Source organism: Solea senegalensis, linkage group LG6, assembly GCF_019176455.1.
Source record: "Solea senegalensis isolate Sse05_10M linkage group LG6, IFAPA_SoseM_1, whole genome shotgun sequence".
Classification (NCBI taxonomy): Eukaryota; Metazoa; Chordata; class Actinopteri; order Pleuronectiformes; family Soleidae; genus Solea; species Solea senegalensis.
The window spans coordinates 6355671-6378436 of record NC_058026.1 but is presented as its reverse complement, the minus strand read 5'-3'; the positions used below and the strand labels follow the sequence as shown (position 1 = coordinate 6378436).

At 44.1% G+C, this 22766-nt stretch overlaps 1 protein-coding gene across 1 annotated transcript in view; it reads left to right on the top strand.

Moving 5' to 3' along the window:
- Positions 1 to 17285, top strand: part of LOC122771132 (B-cell lymphoma/leukemia 11A-like) — a 34536-nt gene extending 17251 nt beyond the window's left edge. Inside the window, exon 3 of the mRNA XM_044028499.1 lies at positions 11748 to 17285. Coding sequence (XP_043884434.1) covers positions 11748 to 13735 — 1988 coding nt within the window. The 3' untranslated portion in view covers positions 13736 to 17285. The remainder of the gene's footprint in view (positions 1 to 11747) is intronic.
- The last annotated feature ends 5481 nt before the right edge of the window (positions 17286 to 22766 follow it).

Below are 22766 nucleotides of genomic sequence, written 5' to 3'. Positions count from 1 at the left end.
TAGTAATGAGGTTGGCGTTTCTGTTCTCGAGGCGTGCACCGTATCAGCTGGACAGTCTTTACAGTTTGACCTTGGGCAAATTTACAAAGTTCATTTCTCAGAATGCAACACAAGCAGTCCACTGGGGTCAATGCCACGGCAACCCCTGTGTCAGTCAGGGGTCGTCAGCCCCTCTCAAAACGATTGGGTGGATCTTGAAAACCAGAGTTCACTGTGGCAGAGAGCGGAGCTCCGTTCCCGTCAGAGCTGTCATTGTCCAAGTGACACGAGCAAGAGCAAGTGAAACAAGCGAGCGAAAGAGAAACTGCTGCAGTGTACAAGAAATCACAGTAATCAAGGCTGTTTGTTAATTACACTCTTTATTTATTCGGATTTGACATTTGCATTGGCGCAGCAAAATTCCAGCATGCCGCTGGCGCTTTACATCGCTTCTCCACTGCTGCCTTCTGTAAATGAAGTTTTATAGTCTGTTAGAGAAGCAATAGCACAAACATCTGGCCCATAAATCTCAGGTGGTGCGGCAGAGTGCAGCCTGAGAAACCAGCTCTACCCATCCCCTGATCAGCCATTAATCCAAATTTCCGCACTTCCACACTGACTTACTTGTGTGTGGTTGGTTAGCTGGTAAGCTTTCCTGGAGTGAGCGCACATGAAAACAAACCCACAGCATAGGTTGACCCCGGGCTTGAGCTTTAGCTGTGTGTCGGCTGTACACATGTCGTGCCACTGCCTGTTGTGGAATGTCTGAGTTCTTGAACCGTTCTGTGCAGAAATGGTGGCTTGGAGGCTGGACTCAGACTTCTCCAGTCCTCCAGGCAGTCAGTGTGGATGTGCATTGGTCCTGTCCTGCAGCTGTCTGCGGCATAAATCCTTCTGTCACCACAGGAACCCAGAATGTCTTTACATATCCTCCTTCGTCAAGTCTCTCTCAGGTCTAAAAAGTCGTCTGAGGGTTTCTCTTGGACCACGTCTATGAGAACGAGAAGAGGAATTTAATATCGCTTTTGTGATACGACGCTTCCTTGACCTTTGTTGAACCACTGGAGAAGTTTGTACCTGTTACTGCAGCCCTCCTCTGTCTTAAAGTCTTTATTGCTCCGTCTCCTATTAACTCCGTCCGTCTTCCTCGGTTACCCTTTGCTTTTTACAAAGCGTCCTCATAAAAACAGTTTTGTTGTGGTGAAGAACATATGCACATGTACACACCAACACTACACATGTTTACTTAAACCTGATGACCCAATAGAAATAGCTCATGCCCCCCTTTTGCCACCCTCCTTTTCTGCTCCTGCCCTCCTTCCCTCCCCAGGGTAGGTCACTATAGCCCCCCTCCCCCCCTTTAAACATAGTGATCTATAGGAGCCCTAGACCCAGACAGATTTTTGGCACGGCTGCGCAGGTAGCATTCCAGCATGGTTTGAGATCTTAGGGCTCTAGCCTCGTTAAAAGCCTGATTTATGCTCTACAGCTGGGCACAGAGGAACCTACAGGTTGGCTACCTTAATTAATATCACGCTCACTACTGCTTGGACCTATGCATGTTCCTGACACACCTCAAGGGAGAATAAGCGGAAGGGTCCACATGCTGTATTTTTATCAGGCCAGTGACAGTATGTGTGTTTGTGTGTGTGTGCTGGAAGAAATGGGAGGACACACAGGTCAGAGTGTTATATATTATTTCAAATGATTCTTACAGGGACCTTTAGTGCCGTGAAGGTAAATATATTACTGATATAAATGCAGATTTTTCCTAGCGGAGTGGGTGTTAACTCTCAAGACTGGGCAAGGTCCTAATGTCCACCATCTTATCCGCCTCTCATGCGTCCTATGGTGGCTGATCGGCCCACATGTCTTCAATTAGTAAGCAGGAATCTGGTATTGCAAGTCTCGCAGATGAAGAATAGCGGGGAGCGTGGCCTGACATTGCCAAAGCATATGGCACATTCATCTTAAAGGCTGTTATTGATGGTAAACATTACATGAAGGCATTAACTGGCTGCCTTCACCCCCATTCTAACCCTGTAGTCTTTTCTCTGGTACCGTCCAATCGTAACTCATTTGGTTTGGCAACCATTTGGGGTATTTGTTTGAAATAATATAATATGTGTGGTAGTCTCAGGGTCTAGTATTGAAATGAGGAGCACGTCACTTTGAATATCTGACCACTTCTATGCTCTGCCACGTTATTTCTGGCTTCTGTCAAAATGTCTCCAAGGGGCTGAAATAAGGCTGAACAGGAGGCCATTTTGCAATTTTAATCAGGATTTGGAAAGTGTCTGGGTTGACAAGTGGCCCAGCACAGTTTTCCCCTTGATGAGTTAATAATGGGACAGGAAATCGAGGGCTGGGTAGTGGTCGTTTCAGTCGGTGACGTCTCATTGGTAGTGGTGGTGTCCTGATTACAGGATCAGTGAACTTCATAGCGTTGGATTCAATAATTGTGACATTGTGGTGTGAATGTAACCTGGTAAACTGGGGATAAGTGAACATTTAAAAAAGAAATAATAATAAAAAATAACCCCAAGACCAGACCTCCAGTTATGTGGTCACCACATGGACACACATAACTCACGCTATCTCTCACTTCAGCAATTCTGAGGAGAATGGATTTGCAAGCTGACCTGAGATACCCCTCGATCTAAAGAGTATGGCTATTGATACTTTCTTAACCACTCGACCACCGTGTGCACAGTCACACACACCAGATGGGACGCGTGTTAAACCCTCAGCCTCCACAGCTCCGGGCCTCGGGACACTCCAGCACACTGGTCCTCTTGTTCTAAAGTGCCATGTCCCTTCACAATGCCTTGAGGCTCGTATGCATAACGAGCTGCTATGGTTGGCCCAAGCTCACATGCCCTGGTCTTCTCACCCTGAGGTGGTAGGACATGGTGAAAAATAACTGCATGTTTAAAACGGCCCTTGTTCGCTGTTATCTAAATAATGACCCATGCTTGTGAGCTTTGTGGCCCACAGTAAGTGTGTTTGGTAACAAACAACAGAGGTCAACACGAGTGGTAGCGTTAGTGTTTCCTGATGCTTCCTCACCTCTTCTTCAGCACTGGGACATGCTCAAAAATATGCTATTCTACTTCCAAGTGCACCTGGAACCGCCCAAACTGCTACACCCTCAGTTGAGATAACGATATGTATCTCTGTCTGTTTCGCCTCTTCTCTTTCTCCCTTGCCCGTCTCATTTTCTCAGGAAACATTATTCACAGTGACAGAGCACCACAGGCAAAAGGTAGGAGAAGGAAGAGAAAAAAAAAAATAGACTTGTACACACTGGCCTGATAGATGGATTCTGAGATCTGCCCGCCACTAAATGAGTGGGCGGAGGAGATGAGAGGTGTATCGGGCCACAGGTGTTTTACAGCCAAAAGGGAGTATTTGTTCGAGCTCCGGAAAAGAGAGATTTAAAGAAACTATGTGAGTGTGTTGTGTGTATTATAGAGCACTCTCTCTGGGTGTGTGTGTCTGTGTGTGACTGTGAAACACAGACCCACTTTAACCCTCTCTTATTTCTGTCATCAGCGCACGTTAAGGAAATAGCATGATGGAAGGAGTGAGGAAGGAGGGAGAGAGAATGACTATCCCCCAGAAACTGAAGTTTTTACTTATTTTGGATAATCTCTGTGTGTGTGTGTGTGTGTGTGTGTGGCTGGACCTCCATCAGCTCAGATATCCTGACTGCAGGTCTGTGCCTGCAGATCAGACGAAAGCGCCAGTCTCCCTCACTGCCCACTCCCCCTTGTCCTCCTCTCTTTTTTCTCTCTCTCTCTCTCTCAGGCGTCTACATCTATACGACCACATTTCCATCCAAAAATGCCATTTTTGGATAAAAACAATCTGCGTCCCGCCGAGGAATTGTAGCTCGATATTTTGCATCCATACTTAAGTAATGTAAGATAGTCATTCGGGTACCATTCGGGTACACTATTTATGCATGTGTTGGTATACACAGGAAGCTGATTCTCTAAAAAATAAATAAATAAATAAGGATTGCTAATATTAGACTGATGACATGGCAAAACTGAAACTGACAGTCAGTGTAAACTGAGCTGTTCGCTCATAGCTAACAGGTGGGTCATGGCAGAGAAGAATCAACTGCATCGTAATATTTAAAGGTCTCTGTTTCCAAGAGTAGAGGGTCAAAGTTTTCAGGACCCCGAAAGAGTGGGACAATTAGTGCAGCATGTGTGTCTGGTGCAGAATTGATGCCTTTTCAAATTGTATGAGTTATTACTGGCTGTAATTTACTGCCATGGCTTTAAATAATGCTTTATTTGCCTTAATATTTATTCCTTTGTGTAAGTTAAATCTCCAACGGACATGCCAGCGTGGTGCTGGCTAAATGTCAAACAATTCAAACCTCTGTTTTCTGTAGATGTTCACAGTTTATGATGGTTGTTTTTAGTATTAAGTATTAGAGAATGTGGAAATCTGTATCACACTTTATGGCCCAGATCATCCCATAAACAGTCCAGTGAAGAGGAAACAGAGGCTTAAATGTCTTTGAGCAAGATGGTTAATTTGTACGTGGTACAGGGATCCTGCCAGCGGGCAAAATATGAATTATTTGTCCAGAAAATAAATAAATAAAAGTGCATAAAAAGAGTCCATCCTTTTAATTTTGGTAATCTGTAAATGTGAAATCATTGTTGGAAAAAAAGGCATAAAATAGCAAAAAGAATGGACCAAAACTACTGTTTGTGTGGTGCATACAGGCAATTGACAAGCTTATACAATGCAGTTGTTGTTTATGAATATATTATTACTGAAGTCTTTCCCATTAAGTCAACATTTTGTGACATTTATCAATTGTCTCACTACCTGTCAGTGCCATGAGTGTGTGGAACTTGTCCTTTGCCACTACTGTTCCTTCCTGATAGTGAGAACAGACAATGCGACAGCAGCATTAAACCACTGGCATGTTGGCCCCTGATTCATGTGCATCTTTTACGCAACTATTCCCCCAGAAAAGCTGTTGATAATCAGAGCCTTTGCATGTGATTGCAGTGCTTTTCACTTCAGATCACCGTAGTGTTTTTTCCTTCCATGGTGTTAGTGCTGCTCTGTCCATCCCCCTGCATGTCTATAAAGACTGGAGAGGGGAAAAGCATGGAGGTCAGATACAGGGCCCTGTATGCTCTGGTGAAGCCGAATCGCGTCCTGGTAAATGGAATGCAGGCTCATAATGCGCTCCACTCATCCAATAGCTGGAGACGAAACAGTTTTGACAGTGTCGAATGCCCTGCCCCGGGGGCCTTATCATCCCTCGCTGCTTGCCTGCCCCTCTCCCCTGTTTCTCTCCTCCTGATGCTATCTATCTGGAGATTTATGCAGAAATGTGCAGCTAGTCGACCTCCGTGGTCCCCCTCCATCCTTTCTGCAGGGACGCCAGCCTGTCATAAGCTGAGCTATGTCGAGATAGTGAAGCTCAGGCTGCTGGCCTCATGTCTCACTGAGGCTATCTTGTCTGTGCACTTCAAACAGGGATGATGCTTGTAAGGAAAGTCAGCGCTCATCTGAATGCTGTTTTGAGAAGTAAAAAATGCCCATGCCTTCTCCTCTGTTGTATTGTGTTCCTGTTAACTCTACTGTATTTTAGCCCAATTTACTCCCCCCTCCTCCCCCCCTACGCTGCAGGTTATTGAGACGTATCTTTTCTTTGACAGAACAATTTTCACATTTCCCCTCTGAAGTCCTCAGAGACTCCTTGCCCATCTGGGATATTGCCCGAGTCCAAAAATACTCCAGCTTGATTAAGTCGTCTTATGTACCTGGATATGTGTACTTAAACTGACACTTGGCAGTTTCCAGTTTCTTTGATTCCACTTCTTTATTTAATTCCTGCATTACTGAGCGTTGGCTTTTGTTGACGGCAGTTTGATCCTGTGAAGTGGATCCCAACTCAATAAATAATCTCTGTGGATGCTTACATAAGCAATGGTCCATTTAATTAGACTAGTTAAGCTTAGAAGCCCAGAGGTCCTTTTCACTGTACCATTAGAGCTGGGATGAGAAACAACTGAGTGCGGCCTCCCACCGTCGCTGGTAAGCAGAGAGCAAATAATGATCTGCATCAGAGACACGACTGGCCCCAGCCTACGATGAGGTCTGCCGGACGCAGCCGCACCCAAGCACAAATGCTGTCCAGCTGGGCTTAGCGTAAATGGATGGAGAAATAGAGACGGACAAACGGTAGACAGTCTGTTCAAATACACTTCAACTATGAAAAGATCAAAGGGAGTAAGGCTATGCAGAGAATCGGGCAATGTTGAGTGATTCTATTTTAAAATGATTGTAGCAACGGCATTGCATTGAAATTTACACACATACAAACGCACAGGCTTGCATGGTTATTCTAACATTAACCCAACCACAATACACATTCTAGCTTTAAACTTAACCAGTTCCTCAGAAATGAGGTTCTAATTCACAAACACACACACACATTCACACACACGCACTCTAACACTGGCAGAATGATTTGTCCTTTGTGTAAGGTGCATGCATTCATCAGCCTCTGTGTGGCTACCATCTGTCCATAATAGTGTCTCAGTGTCTCAGAAACGCCTCAGTTCCACCGTTGCTCTTATCAACTTTCAGAAGAAGGAGAGGGAAGGAGGAAAGGTAAGAAGTGTGAAAGTCCGAGTGGCGACAAAGCCACAGCCAGCAGATTACTTTATACTGGGCACAGACTGCCATGCATCTTTATCCGGAGACCTTACTTGTTCATGCCAGTTACGTCTTCCTTTACCCATGTTTAGTTTCTTTATTTATTTTATTTTTTTTCTTCTTTCTCTCCATGTGTGATGTGTGTAGTGGTTAGTGGTCAGCTTCTCCCAAATGTGCAAATGTGTGAATCCAACACCAGCTTGTGAAACAGGCCCCGGTCCTGTAAAAGCCTGGGGGTTTTAAAAGGCTGGGATTTAGGCCTGATCTGTTCCCTGGCTGTCTTTCTGTTTAGTAAACCGTATTTCCTGTATCCGGCTTTGTCTCAGGAACAAGTGTTGGTCAAACAAGGCCTTTGTCTCCGGCCAGTGGCTCAGAGCACCACAACAAGTCTGGCCCAGGACAAAGCATTGAGTGTATGAGTCTGTGTGTGACAGAGAGACACAGACAAACAGTGAGACACAGAGGGAGGTGGAAGGTCAAGGTCAGCCAGCTGCTCAATCAGGTATTCTCATGGATGTAAATGGATTCAGGAACACATTCACAGCATCTTTGGGTGATAACCTGTATGAGGCTAAATTCAAATGACATGCACAGGCACAAATACCTATTTGTATATGCCATCAACAGCAACAGAAAATTTAATATTTGTGAGACCACTTGGAAGCGGGAGATAGATAAGATAAGACACATCCTCCATTGGGAAAATTGAGAAACAGAAGCAATGTCAACAGATGTGTGGGTGAGATTTAGCTCTAGAGGATGACTCTGTCCTGTTTTTGCTGCACTGCTGGTGCAGGTCAATGGCATCCAGACGGCAGACTCTCGCGCCAAGGAAAACGTCAACGCCACAGACAACTGCATGTGTATAGGCACTAACCCATATGGATTGTAATATAGCCGTTATCACTCATGTTGCATGGCCCCATATTAGGTAAACTGCACATCTGAGCTCAGACCACATACTGAAATGACAAAAATCTGATTTGAAAAATGGAATTGACATCAACAGAAAAAAAAAATTGGATATAGGTCACTTTAGTCTGGTTATCTGAACGGAGCCTGGGACACTTTAAATGCTGAACCCAAAAAAAATGAACGGTGATAAATAAGTTTGTCCAAAGCTTTGCCAGCTAAGTCAGATGAAAGTCACACACAGGAGTGTACAATTAAAAAAAAAATAGTTGTGAGGTTGTGAAGAAGAGCTCTAATAGGGACCCTGTGCTACTTCCCCACTTTCCTTTTCCCCTGCTTCACCCTTCACCCCTGTCCCATCCCTAACTGTGAATTCCTTAATGACATACACAGAGTGGTAATCACATTAATGCCAGTTATGGCTGAGGCACTCTTAAGAAGCACTGTATTGACAACAATCCGTCTTCCCAAGGCACTCACTCCAACACCTATAAACACTTATGAATATTGGCAAAGACCTGCGATTAGCATAATCACTTTTCAGGTGTGGGTGAGTGCTCATGAGCGCAGGCGGCTGATAGCGTTGGGGAAATGGCAGTGACACACTGCATCCTCTTGTGCTTCTTCTGTCTATATTCCTTCCTTCTCCTTTCGGAAAGGCCTGTTAGCTAATCCTGTTAGCTTGTTCTTCCATTAGCTAAATGACCAATAACAGTGAGAGCTTCATGGTCACATCGGTATGGCCTGAGCCGACTATCTGGGTTGGTCAAGGACAAAACAGGAAAAAATGGAGGTCAAGTCAAGTCTGGTAACTTTTGATAACTTTTTGGGGGAGCAGGTAGAAGAACGATTGGTTTTAATTGAGAGGTATAGTTAGAAGATCTTAGTGCATCATTCATGTCGAATTGTCTCGGGCGTTGGGCGTTTTGTGGCTGTGTTAGATGACAATATCAAGATAAGTTAGACTTAATTGTCCCAGTGGGACATTTGCCTGAGACTCATACATTCACAAAATACAACAATAAAACCACATGTACTGTACATGTGCAGCAAAAGACAACATACAAGGCAACTGTATGTGCCTAAATGGTGTTGAGGGGTTTAATGGACGGTTTGGTTCAAGAGTAACAATGGTGTGGAAGGGTCAGTGTGTGTGTGTGTTTGGTGACTGAAGAAGACGGGGACTTTGGGGGTTGGGTCACTAACAATAAACCAATTTGCATAAGTGACATGTACTCAGAGCCTCGGCCTCCTAGGTTTGCTCTTGTGTTTTGCTTCGTCTGAGACATTGGTGTGAAGATGGTGTCAGCAGCTACAGGCGACCGTATCTGTTGTCTACGGTGCCATGATTTCCCCTCTGGCCTTGCGTCAGTTGGTCTTGTTCGTTTTGCATGAGCCCTGGATCATATTCTCTGCCTGATAGCAGTACACTATGTCCGTTAGACACCGCAATGCCTCCCCACTGTACTCCCCCTCCCCTTTCTTCCTTTGACTGTGCTACATCTCTCCTCTCTTCTCTGCCTCTATAGTTTCTCTCTTATTATTGTTCTCCTATACTTTTCTGCTCCTGATCCCTTTGCTCTCTCTCACTTCTCCTATTCACTTTCTGTCTTCTCTGCCTCAAAGTCCCCCTTTTCAGCCCCTGCCATGAAATGGCAGCTAAGGGGTTGTCAGTGTGATTTCTCCTCTCTGCTGATCCTATTTCAAAGGGACCTGGAGATCCAACATTAGCTCCAGCTCTCCAGCCCCAACTCACCACAGACTTACAGTTAGTGGAAGGAGAGAAATAGACAGAGAGTGAGATGAAGTTCTCCTTTATTCCTTTTGAGGACAGACTTATTTATAAGATCATCCCTCCGTCCTCACACGGTCATCTGCTCCAAGAGAGAGAGAGAAAAAAGAACCTTCAAGGCCGTCAAACGCCTTTCCAGAATGTCATTTCTCCGTTTGAACAAATGTCTTTCCATCCCTTTAAGGACAGCTATTAAGAACAATAGTGGACTTATCTTGTCTGTTGTTGTGAATCTGGGCATGTGTTGGTCCGATGCCCATCAATCTGTCCACTGCCTGCATGGAAATAACAATTATCGTCACTGCTTGTGCCATGAGCACTGTTTGTCAAATGCCCATAGATGGACCTGTGATTGCATAGCACAAGACACGCTATTTTTGATATGTAAGAATATGAATTGACTTCTGCCTTTAAAGTGCCTGTGCTGTGGCTCTTGTGTCCTTCAGAAACTGGGTGGCTTGTCATTAGGGATGTCCCCTTCACGCCACACTTCTCTCCCTCCTTCACTCCCTTCCCTTTTTTCACTGCCTTCTTACTTCACTTCCTCAGTGCTTTCTTTGCTCTGATGGACGTCTCTGGAAGAGAATACGACATTCGGTGCCCCCCACCCCCCACCCCCACTCCCGTTCTCCCTATCTCGTCCTTCACAAACAACAGAAAATTCATTTTCCTCCTCATGCATATACACTGTCTGCTTACACATCAGGCTGCAAATCAAAGAGAAAAGAACAGGAGAAGCCAGGTTATTACAACCACTTTACAAGGAAGGGATGGGGGCTTACGCATAATCATGAACCATGCATGTAGCTAAACCACTGTAATGGGCACATTTTATTTGTGCTTATGGGAAAGGGCGCAAAAAGTGTATGGGCAAATGGCTTTTTTATGATGGAAAAATTCCATAGTGGGTCAAAGCCCCTTGCAGGTGGCAGCAATTAACTGTAATTTTAGCAGATTGTAATGATCCATAATTTACCAGTATACACCCGTTCCAACTCTTTTCAGTCAAGAGGAAAAGGTTTGCGTGCAGGTTTGATTGGGTTCACATTTTGTGTCTTGTTCTGGACTTTAAGTGAGATTGCTCAGAGGACACCTGATAGACAAGAAGAGCAAAACACCTATCCTTCCCCTATTTTTGTCATCCACAACATCCCTTTTTTCTCGCTGCAGCCATCTTCTCTTTCTGCCCCCTTCTTCACCCCTTTGTCTCTCAGCCACAGCAGTACTGTCCATCCACCATCTTAGGAATCGCTCCTAGCTGCAATTGCTCACACTCTGCCTATATTCCTACCTCGTTCTCCCTCACAGTATGGCCATGGTTTTAGGCTCAGTGTCTGCAAATGACTTCAGAAAAATGCCCTCCAGTGAAAGAAGAAAAAAGAGAAGAAAGGATAAGACAGCCAAAAGATGAAAGAGGGAGCACATTTGCAAGTGGCGGATGCTTCTTATTTTGCATATCTCTCACTTCTGCTTTCCCCTTCTTCTCCTTTTCTCTTCACCTGAGAGGATTTAAATAAATCCATAAAGCATGAAATATCAGAAATAGAAAAGTAATGCATGAAATGCATTTTCATAGAAGCCTCCCCACCCACACACAAACACACATACATAATTTTCCCCTTTGCTTCCCTTTGCTGTGGATGTGTGTTTTTTGTGATAAACGCTGGTACCAATTATTAACATGTGACCTCTTATTTGTATTCAGCGTTAATATGCAGCATCAGATACATGTCCCACTTTAGCCTTGCTAATTCTGTAAACAAGGCATTGGAGGGGAGATGAGTGTGTTTAATGAGATTAGGCGTGCATTGTCAGGCAAATCTCAGGTCAGTGTGCAAGTGCTATTGAAAGTCAATTATTGTTTGAAATATTCCTGTCTCCTCAACTGTGTAAATTGTGAATTTGCTGCCTGAGATAGCTCTCATTATTGCTTTATTTATTCTTTTGTTAAGCATATACTCGCTGGAATTTAGAGTGGGTTTGATAAAATTATAAAATACATACTATATGTAATATATTGCACTATGAGAGCTCACGTTTTTTAAAAGCAATTTTACAAAATGCGTTTTTTAAATTTTTTTTTAGTTACAGGATTGAAAAGGAGCTTTTCTTTCTATTATGTCGAAATTATTTTAATTTTTCTGTGCCATTTCATTTTATTTTGAAGATTCTCTCTAAATGTAATGTTTTGACTAGAAATGACTGGTGATGTGAATGAGGGCATTTTGACACAGCATAGAACTTTGAAATGACTGTCCAATCCGCCTCAACCTTTTTTTTTGTCACACATCTTTTTAAACAACTCTACAATGAGGGTGTAATTAAAATGTGTTTCTCCGTTTGTGTCCCTTTCCTCTGGCAGATAAAGATGAGCCCAGCAGTTACACGTGTACCACGTGTAAGCAGCCCTTCACCAGTGCCTGGTTCCTGCTCCAGCACGCCCAGAACACTCACGGCTTCCGCATCTATCTGGAAAGTGAGCCTGGCAGCCCCCTCACTCCCCGCGTGGCTACAGCTCCCGGGATGGGGGGTGACTGTGCCTCGTCCCAGCCGCCCCTCCATGCTGTCCACTTAGCTGACGGCAGCCCTTACAGCCTTCTGCGGATGCCAGGCTCTGGCTCTGGTAGGGATTCTGCATCGACACCTCGTGAGGGTCGCTACCCCCGTACCCCACCCCTGTTCAGCCCTCCACCGCGCCATCACCTTAGTCCAGACGACCTGGCCCTGGCAACTCACCACCCCAGCGCTTTTGACAGGGTGATGAGGCTCAACTCAGTGCCACTGGAAATGCCTCCAAGCATGGACTTCTCTAGACGTCTGCGCGAACTGGCTGGGAATGCAACTGGGCCTTCGCCACCTCTTTCCCCTAACAGGCCCAGCCCTATGCAACGGCTGCTACAGCCATTCCAGCCAGGTTCCAAGCCTCCCTTTTCAGCTACACCTCCCCTCTCTTCCTCTCAGTCACCGTCTGGCTCACGTTCCACTCCCAATGCCATTTCTAATGCAGTCCAGCCAGGCACACCTCTCAAGGCAAAGTCTTGTGAATTCTGTGGAAAGACCTTCAAGTTCCAGAGCAACCTAATCGTTCACCGGCGTAGCCACACAGGGGAAAAGCCATTCAAGTGTCACCTCTGTAACCATGCTTGCACCCAGGCCAGCAAACTGAAACGACACATGAAGACACACTGTCAGAACAAGTCGTCTGCTCTTAACGCCAAGTCAGATGATGGCTTCTCGGCCACCAGTTCTCCTGAACCTGGTACCAGTGAGCTGTTGGGCAGTGCCACGGATGCCCTGAAGTCAGTGGTGGCCAAGTTCAAGAGTGAGAACAATGGCCTGATGCCTGAAAACGGAGAAGAGGAGGAGGAAGAGGAGGAGGAGGAGGAAGAGGAGGAAGAGGAGGAGGAGGAAGAAGAGGAGGAAGAAGAGGAGGAGGAGGAAATGGAGAGTAAGCCTGGAGTGGAAGAAGAAGAAGAAGTAGAGGGAAAGAATGACTATCGTTTCAGCCTGCGGTTAGAAGGGGCCCGCCACCACCAGAACAGTGAAGCCCTGCATCCACGCCGCCGGAGCTCATCGCAGGAGCCTGGTGATGACGACTCAGCCATGGAGTCAGACCGGGCAGATGATGGAACCACAACCACCATTAATGGCCTGGGACCTTTAACCACTGACGACTTGTCCCGGAAGCTGCTGAGTGGAGTTGTCAGCCCTCGCTCGCTCAGTCCCATGTCCAAGCGGATCAAGGTGGAGAAGGACCTTGATCCCCCCACGCCCACAATCCCAAACACTGAGAATGTCTACTCCCAGTGGCTAGCCGGCTACGCTGCCTCACGACAACTCAAGGACCCCTTCATCACTTTTACAGGTGGGGATTCCAGACAATCGCCTTTCGCCTCCTCATCTGAACACTCGTCAGAGAACGGCAGCCTGCGCTTCTCCACTCCACCTGGTGAGCTGGACGGGGAGCGGGCTGCTTCGGGACGCAGCGGCACCGGCAGTGGGGCCAGCACTCCCCACGGCGGCAGCGGGAATGGCAGGCCGAGTTCTAAGGAGAGCCGCCGCAGTGACACTTGTGAGTTTTGTGGCAAGGTGTTCAAGAACTGCAGCAACTTGACAGTGCACCGACGCAGTCACACTGGAGAGCGGCCCTACAAGTGTGAGCTGTGCAGCTATGCGTGCGCCCAGAGCTCAAAGCTCACCCGCCACATGAAGACCCATGGACAGTTGGGCAAGGACGTGTACAAATGTGAAATCTGCCACATGCCTTTCAGTGTATACAGCACTCTGGAGAAACACATGAAGAAGTGGCACAGCGACCGCCCTCTTGCTAATGACATTAAGACTGAGTAGGCAAAGAGCAGCATGCTGGCAGCTCTCTCTCTCTCTCTCAGCTCCTCTGGCTAAAAAGTGACCCTGGCTAACTAGCCGATAAGTGAGGGGAAAGGACAACAGGGTTAGACACCAGTACACAGTACAACCCTGTTATAATCCCTGACTGGAAAGCGCTGAATGCATGATCCATCAATGGGGCAATACTATTGCATCAAACGCAAAACTTTTTGAGCCTTTCTATTGTGCAATAATTGACACGTTTTGTATTTTTTTGTAACTGGACAGCATGCTAGGTGTGTTTTGGCTACTTAGAGAGAAATTTGTCCTTGACTGGTGGGTTTTTGGTTGTACATGTGTTGCTGTTGATACTTTTGATTTCTTCAACGTAAAAAAAAAAAAAAACATTAGTTATGAGAACCCATGCTGCATACAGTCCATACTGTTTTACATATCATGTACAGTTTTGTGTTTTAACATAGTGGACAGTGTCATATTATCCAAACATCACAACAAGCAGGGTCACACGTTAAACTGATCTTTGTGAAAGACTTTCCATGCAAGGTTGAGAAAATAGATATATATATGTAAAAGAATTAGGCTGCCTATAAAATGCTAGGCACTGGCGCCATTAAGTATTTCTTATACAAACAGCAATGAAATTAACAATATGGTGTGAAATGACAACAAAGAGTGCCTTGAATATTTTACCTGCATTAATTAATCCTCTTTTTTGCTATAAGCTCGGAGTTTCAGCTATCGAAGATTACAGGACATTTTTGTGCACATATGGAATAAGCAGGTACTTGCATCAAGCGCCTGTACGACCCTGTCGTTTTGTGACTTAGCAGAGCATACAGAACCAGCTGACATGAAAAAGTAAAAAAAAAAAATACTACGTGTATCTCTGGTAAATCATTTATCTGCCTGACTCATGGATATTGTTATTCTCCAGATTATGATTCTGTTTACTGGCATGTTACATGCTAAAAGGAGTAGGAGTTCGGTGTGTAGAGTTTTCAGTTTAGGTGTTTATTATTTTCAGGTATGCGCGTGTGTACCATACTGAGAGGGAGTCGTTTCAACCAACGTAAAGCTCTTAATTTTCCAGAGTGTTTTTTTTTTTGGTTAATTTTCTTTCAAAATTTAAAAGTTTGCAGTTTTCAATTTTGTCTGTGTCCGCCAGGCAGGCAGTGTAGCCAGCAGCCACTTGAAGACCACACAGTGGGTTATAGTTGCTCTAAGCCAGACTAATTTTGGGTGAGGGTGGGTTAGGGGTGAGGTTTTGGCTGGGTGTATGAGGGTAAGGGTGGGGTAGAGGGTCAGAGTAGTGGATGGGCAGTGGGTTAACCAGGTGTCGCTACAATTCAAATGTTTATGTCATAATAGTACTTATTCTCTTTACTGCATTAGATCTTAGAAACCCTTACGTAATCTGAAAACCTTGTTTTTTATTACCTTGCGTTGGAAATGATCTTCAATGAACGTTCAAATTTGAAAGAATCGGAATCTAGTGGAAACTGAAAGAAAAGTTTTTTCCCCTCACATACACGTTTTTTTTAACGTACACATTTTGTGTTCTTTTGAGTTGACATGCTGTAGACCTTATTATGGTAGTTTCATCTTTATCTTCATCCCTCATCATTGTTGATGATATAGCACTTGTCACTCTGCCTTGGATTCTGTATCTGTCTCTCTAATCGGAGGTACAGTGGTTGAGTATAAAATGAGAACCGGATTTCAGATCTGGGACTAAATACGTGCACTGTTCAATTTTCCCAGTTTACAGTTGGACGCTCAAGGGAAAACTTGCTCTTATGCTGACAGGTTAGTGTGGTGTCATTGCTTTGCATTAATTACAAGAAAAACATACTTAAAAAAAAAAAAAAACAGAAAAAGAGAAAAAAAAGAGTTGAATGAGAAATTGTCGCCAGCCATGTCTCCTTCTGAGAACTGAATCACTTTGGTTCTTGGTGTCAATGCAGGAACAGCCATAGAAATATCCTGCGTCAAAACCAACTATAGAAATGTACTGCTCATTACAGATAAAACATTCTACAGATTTTGATTTAAGATAAGTAAATTTTGTTGTCAATTTCTTTAAGTAATGCTTCAAATATCTTTAGGGGAGATCCTTATTTAATTTTTTTTTACTATTTTTTTTTCCAATTGTGTCTGCTTTCTGTCTCGGTGACATCAGGCACTCGATCACTATGTAATGAATTGTGATGAACATGTCTCTCATCTTTTTTGCCTTTACTATACACAAGTCTTCAGGTTGAACAAAAATTTGCATCTGGGAGAGATTTATGATATATAAATATATAGAGAGAACTTAAAGCATAGGAAAATGCACACTCATGTAGGTTCCTATGTTCAAAACACATTTATGGTCTACTTTTTTCCTGTATTTAGAAATGGTATTTGAAATTAATGTTCACTTAGTGTAGGCACTTATAGTATTTATGTTGGAGCCTGTATTTTTAACTGTTTTTGCCTGTACTCTTAAAAGGTTTCAATGTACCCTTTTTTTCTGTAGTGAGAAAAAAAAATCCCAACAAGCTGCCACCGTATATTTTCTTAATTTGGCAGGATAATATAGTGTGAATAATTTGTATGCTTGAAAATAAGTATGTTTTTGAAAAATAAAAAAAGTTGTGGTGTCCCCCCAAGGGTGAGAGGTCATGTAATGGCCTTTTCAGGCAATTCCCGCTGGAGCGACCACAATGAGGTAAAAACAGGTGGTTGTACATATCTTTTTAGTTTGTTTTATATATTTTTCTCTCCTGCCATTTTATATGCAGTAATACAAGCTATTGTTGGGTTTTCTTGGTAGCCAACTTTTTACTGTCCTTGAACATGTACCACCTGATAACATTCCAGCCGTTTTTTGAGAAAGACCTTTCGTCATATGCAATCAATCTAACACCAATCCGAAAAGCAGTTCTTTTCCCCCCCTCCTTTGCTACACTATTTTTGAACTTTGTTTTTGTCATTGCCAAATGAACCATGGTGCTTTATAATTTAAAATATGGTACATGTCATACGCAAAGGCATCTTCTAAATATAACTGAAATCATAGAAAGAATTAAGTTTGGTACATGTCACCATTGCTGATGGTTTTGAGGTACATTAAAATTTTAAGCCTGATTTCATCCTGTGTTCTGTATTTACGCTCAAGCTATTTGTTCTGAACTGAACTTGAAAAGTTGACCTGTGACATTGGTTGACATTATTTATTTTGACTATACACACACTCACACACACATGCACACCCACACACACATGCTCTGTTCAGAACAGAGTCAGTGTAAAAACAAATCAGCCCGTTTCTCTCCCTCCTGATGAATTGTGATGGCTTACTTTCTCTGTCTGATGACCAAAGGTCATTGACCAAACTTTATGAGTTTTTGCTCAACTTACAGATTTTTGTTGTTGTTGTTGTCGTCGTCGTCATTATTTTTCAGTTACGGAGATGCCACTCTATTTTCAGCTGTTGTCTGCATTATTCTCTTCACTCAGCCATTTTGTCTTGGAAAAAAAATAAAAAGTATTACATGCATTATTTGAATCTGGTCCTCTTCTTCTTTATTGGGATGTGCACACACACACACAATCTGCAAGCATATTTGTTTGGATGTATGGTGCCCAGGTATGTTTGCATGGCTCAGCTTTAGTCGCCCGTCATGGAGGTGGAAGTTCACCACCATATCTGGTCTGTGGCCTTGTCAGGTCAGCTAAGCGTCTGTGTTATATCTCAAACATCCCTCTGGTCTCCTTCTCTCTCCGTCTTGCCACGACTTCTTTTTTTCTTACCATACCACTCTGTCAGCCTTTGCTCTATCTCTGTCTCTTTTTTCTCCTGTCTTTTTTCATTTTAGTTATATCTATCTTTATCCAACCCTCTCACCCTCCCCAAGTCTCTTGCTCTTCCCCCAACCACTCCTTTCCCTGTTTCCTCCTCTCCCTGCCGAAGCACTGGAGGGCAACGTGACAGACTAATCGCTCTCCTTGTCCGAGCCTGGCGCTGTTTGCCTAGCAGGGCCAGATTAAAGTTCACAGATAGAGAGAGGTTCCTGCTTAGGCCAGGTGTTGACAGTTAAGATAAAGCAGAGTTGCAAGGAAGTGGGGGGTGGCCGGGCGGGTGTTTGGAGTGAGAAATTGTTCGCCTGTGTGTGTTCTTGCACATATATGCACTTCCAATGTTTTAGGAGGGTGGTTCCCCCAACCCTCTTGTCTCTCTCAAGTTCAATGTCAAGAGAGCAACAATGTCTGTGGCCCACAAATCCCGCCACCAAACAACCCATGCATAGCAGGCATACTTTTCCCATAGCAGATTTGGGCTCTAACCTACCACCCTACCACCAGCCCCCTCCCCTTCCTCCGTGTGTACACACACACACACACACACATATATATATGAATATATGTATATATATATATATATATATATATATATCTGTAACTCTGTAAAAAGAAAACAGTCATAGTTTTTTGACTGAGAGGAGAGTTGTTCTTGTTTCCTGTGCAGGGAATAATCCCTTTAGTTCTTTACTTTGAACAGCTTTATTCCTCAAACTTGGTTCTTATTTCCAAAACAAGATGTCGAAGAAAATGAAGCGTTATTTTGTTGCTTTAATTTCGGGCAGGTCTCACGAGGGGGATACCGCGACTCTGCTCAAGGGCAAGAATTTACGAGTTCATTATGCCTATCAAAACTATTTCACAAATAGTCATGAAATGATAAAGAACACACAGAAGCACCCCCCTTTTCCCCCCTTTCTTGGTTTTGCTTTTCCGTTCTTCCCCTATACTTCACCTTCCTCTCTGTCCTGACTTGCCTGTGTGTTTAAAGCAGGGAAGGCCTCCCAGGCATAGCTGGGGAAATCCTGTCCAGAGGAGAGTCGGCTCGTTGAAATGACTCTCTAATATGCCACTTCTCTGTCTGCTGCTCTCCCTCTGCCTCCCCTCCCCTCTCTTCCATGACTGTCTTTTCCTAAATATCAGTGCATTGTCTCTCTAACTCCAAACCCTTCTTTTTTGATTTGTTAAAAACACTCTGTCGCTCGCGCCTCTGTTTCAGGTTTACTTTTTCTCGAGTCCAACCATGAGCGCCAGAAGAAGGCTGAAGAGTAGCGATGGAGAGGCAGACTGCAGCTGTGCTGTGGTGGAGTGAAGAGGGGGCCTCGTCCTGGCTCCTTGGAACAATATAAAAGCACTAATCACCCAGGACAGCTGACACCCAGTGCCTCTCACACACACACACACACACACACACAGACATCTGAGGATTGCCAGTATAGGGTGGAAGGAGAGGAGCTCTGCCCATACAAGACTTACAGGTCTGGTCCAGCCAGAAAACAAAGTCTGTGTTTTGTCTATGGGCAGCGATGCTCCGGGGCTGAAAGTGCTTTCCCACAAACATGCACGAATGCACATACAATGTGTCTCTGCAGGCAAACACACACACTCTCCACATACCGACTGTACAACACACACACATACGTGCATGCATGCACACACATGAAAACTTAAAAGACCTTTTAAGCACACGGAACTATCCAGTACATGCACATTTTGTACACAGACATGGAATCAAACGCACATGCTGATGCTGGAACACAAACCACATAATGGACTGGGTATGCGCGCACACACACATACTCACACACACACGTGCATATACAAAAGTGTCTTAGGGAATGTGACCTTTTCCCAAAAGCCTCTCTTTCCTGCCCTGGCTCCCCTCCCCCTCTGGCTGTGTGAAGACTGAAGGGGTCAAGGGTCAGGTTTTGGGGGGCTGGAGATTAGGTTTCACATGACTGAGCACCTTTGTTGGGGCAGGCCGACAGAAAGGAAACGTCCAGGAGGGTAGCTGTGTCTGTCTGAGGAGAGAGAGAGAGAGAGAGAAGGGGGAAGGGAGAAGTGAAGGACAGAGGGATGGATGGAGGGACAAGGCTTAAGTTGAAGTTTGGTTGGCTGAAGTTGAAGTGCAAGAGCGAGAAGGAAGTTTTAAAGAAGCACAAGGGAGGGGATAAAAAGAGTGAAAAACATTTGGGAACATGAAAGAGAAAACCAGACTAACCTCACCCGCATTCCTCACCCTATATCGTTGACTTTCTCCTTATACCTCTCCCTTTTTTTTTTTAACTGTCGCCATCGCCTTCTCTCTCTCCCTGACCATGTGGCTTCTCTGTCAGGCTGCGGACAGCCAGTGTCCTCAGTGCCTGCTAGCTGTGCCGATCTCCCTCATGACCACACAGCAAGAAGAAAGCCTCAGCCAAAATAGTAAACTGGATCACAGCAGAACAGCCACCCCCTCCCCTTCCCCTTCCCAACATCTGAGTCGTAGTCTGCCCGCGAGACAATATGCGCAGTAACTGGCAGTGAAAATCTTGGCAGAGACCTGGATTACCTCGCTGGTGAAGCATTGCTTTAAAAGTCTGTGTGTAATTTCCCCCTGCCCCCCCCTTCTTTTTCCTACTTCTCAGACATAGAACGAAGGGTTTTAATGACATGCAACAGTTTCAGCTGAATGAGTCACAGAGGTGGGACTGGTACTGCTGATGGCTTCCAGATAAGGTGAAAACTTTGACCCCGGAGTGAAAAAAGAAGGACATGATGGGGGGATTGTCTTGAATACAGCGTTGACCATAATTGAGTGGCCTCTTTTGGTTTCATGGTGCGCAATCAGATATGAGCCTCAAGGTTTTGCCTCCATTACTGACCTCTGAACGCCTGGAATTCTTAAAACAAAAAAAGAAGGAAAAAATCGTTTCCAGGGCCACAAGTGTTTGTACTGCTTAGTGCGTGTACAGTGTGTTCTCTTATACATAAGGGCCAGCCTTGAACAGGTCGGTACTATTTCAGTGAAAGCTGCACTGTATGGTATCAGTATGTGCTCGGCCTATCGCTGAAGGGGGTTTCCTTTGGCACACTGCAGGGTGGTTTATTCCAGAGCTTGGGTGTTGGAGGAGAGGTGAGGGTCAGTAGGTGGGGGGGCGGTGCGGGGCGAGGCAGCTAAGGGCAGTAGATTCCACAGAGCGACTGATCTGACCTTGATCTGCAGGGTGTGTGGAGTTCAGAGTGGCATTGCGTTCCTCGCCACGGCCATGGCAATCTGCGTGTGTCACGCTCTGTTAAATGTGGATAAACGTATGCACACACTCGCGTGCATACATATGGCTGCGTGAGTGTACGCTCATGGTCATATTTGAACGTGTGTGTGTGTGTTTTCCAGGTGCAATGCTGCAGGCAGAATTTATTTGGCCAGTAAAACAGGGTCATATATAGGCAGCACCCTCTGACATGTTTGTACTCTTCAATGCACCTGCATGTGCGTTATGTGTGCATGAACATTGTATGCCGTGTGTGTGTGTGCGTGCACTGGGAGACAGTAGGGCGCCTGTTTACTGTCCTGTGAATGAAGAGACAAAGTTCAACCCCTGGCTTCTTTATGCCTCTATATTTCAGTGTAAGCTGAGGTTGGACACTTGCTCAGCAAATACATCAGTTGCAGTTTGTAACCTATGTCAGCCACGGCAGTGGGGATTCTCAGAGTGATTAATTTTGGTATTTAACTGCAACAGATGGGAAGTGTCTATTTTTTCTGTCGGGTATTTGTTTCTTCATTCCAGGCTTTGGCATCTTGTGTCCATGACTTTGGACACAGGTGTCATGCTAGCTTTATAAAGGCAGGTTCTCACATTTCTCACATCAACAAAACAAATGAGATATTTGTGACAAAATAGCCAGATGCATGATTTACAGACATTTCAAACTGTAACAGTGAATATTTTTCATGTAATAAAATGTTTGTTGTTGTTGTGATAGACCTGGACACCAGTCTATCACAAGTCCAAATGGTCAGTTCACCATGATTCTTTTCCTGACAGTCTAAGTCTTTAACAGATCACATTAAGAGATTAAAAACACAAAAAAAATGTTTTTTAATGACTTATCCATGGAGGTTACTCACAAAAAGCAGTGGGTGCTGGTATGATTTGAACAGGTGACACTTTAATATCAGTGTACTACAATTAATTAACAGTGACAGCTGCATTTACATACAAAAATAAGGTGCCACAATAAAAGAAAAGTAAAGAGTCCATTGAAGTCAAGCTTTACAACTCAATGAAGTTTAGTACTGACAAAAATCATAGAAAAGAGGGATCCCCAATGTGTGTGTGTATTCTTGTTTTATGTCCACTCAATTTCTACTTCTACTACCTGGGTAGGTGAGGAGTGAGTGTATCTTATCTGTCTTCAGAATGAGTGATTCAGATGATCTGGAGTCTTCAAAGTAGGTTCTGCAGCTGGCCACTCCGCATCTCCAACTCTCTCTCTCTCTCTCTCGGAATCACTGGGCTGGGCTCGCCATCGACACAGAAAGTACAAAGTTGTTATGTTCTTCATCTGATTCCGTCTCAGTTTCTTTATGAAATCTCAACATTTTCTCAGATCTGTGCATGCAATTCATTACCAAGCATGGAGGAAATACATATGCACATTTAAAATAAGTATTATGAATTAAAACAATAAGTTTTAACCATAAATGTAACCAATTATTCATGAATTTCAATACTTGTATAATAACAGTACTATTTCAAACTGATACATAATTTATGCATCCTTTGTAACCTTTATTTGACTTGTATTTTCAATGTTTAGCTATTAAAATCCACCTTTCTAATATTTAACTCTTTAACATCAATTATATTACAACTTTATAGTAGGGATGTCCCGATTTAAAATCTCCAATATAAGCACTCCGATACAAGAAGTCTATTCTGCTTTAGCACTTCTATCCAGCAGCATGTTGTGATCACGTGGGCTCTGCGTGTTGGATTCACGTAGAGCCCACATGATCACGACAACAGTGTGTAAAGAAAAAAATTAAATATACCACACCTTCATGGAACTATTACCCATTGCAGTGGCTAATAACACAAAATGAATAATTCAAATTACTATAACTAAATGAAATACTTCTTCTCATTGTAAAACATGTAACTTTTAACTTACCCATTAACATGGGCTAAGCATTTAGCAA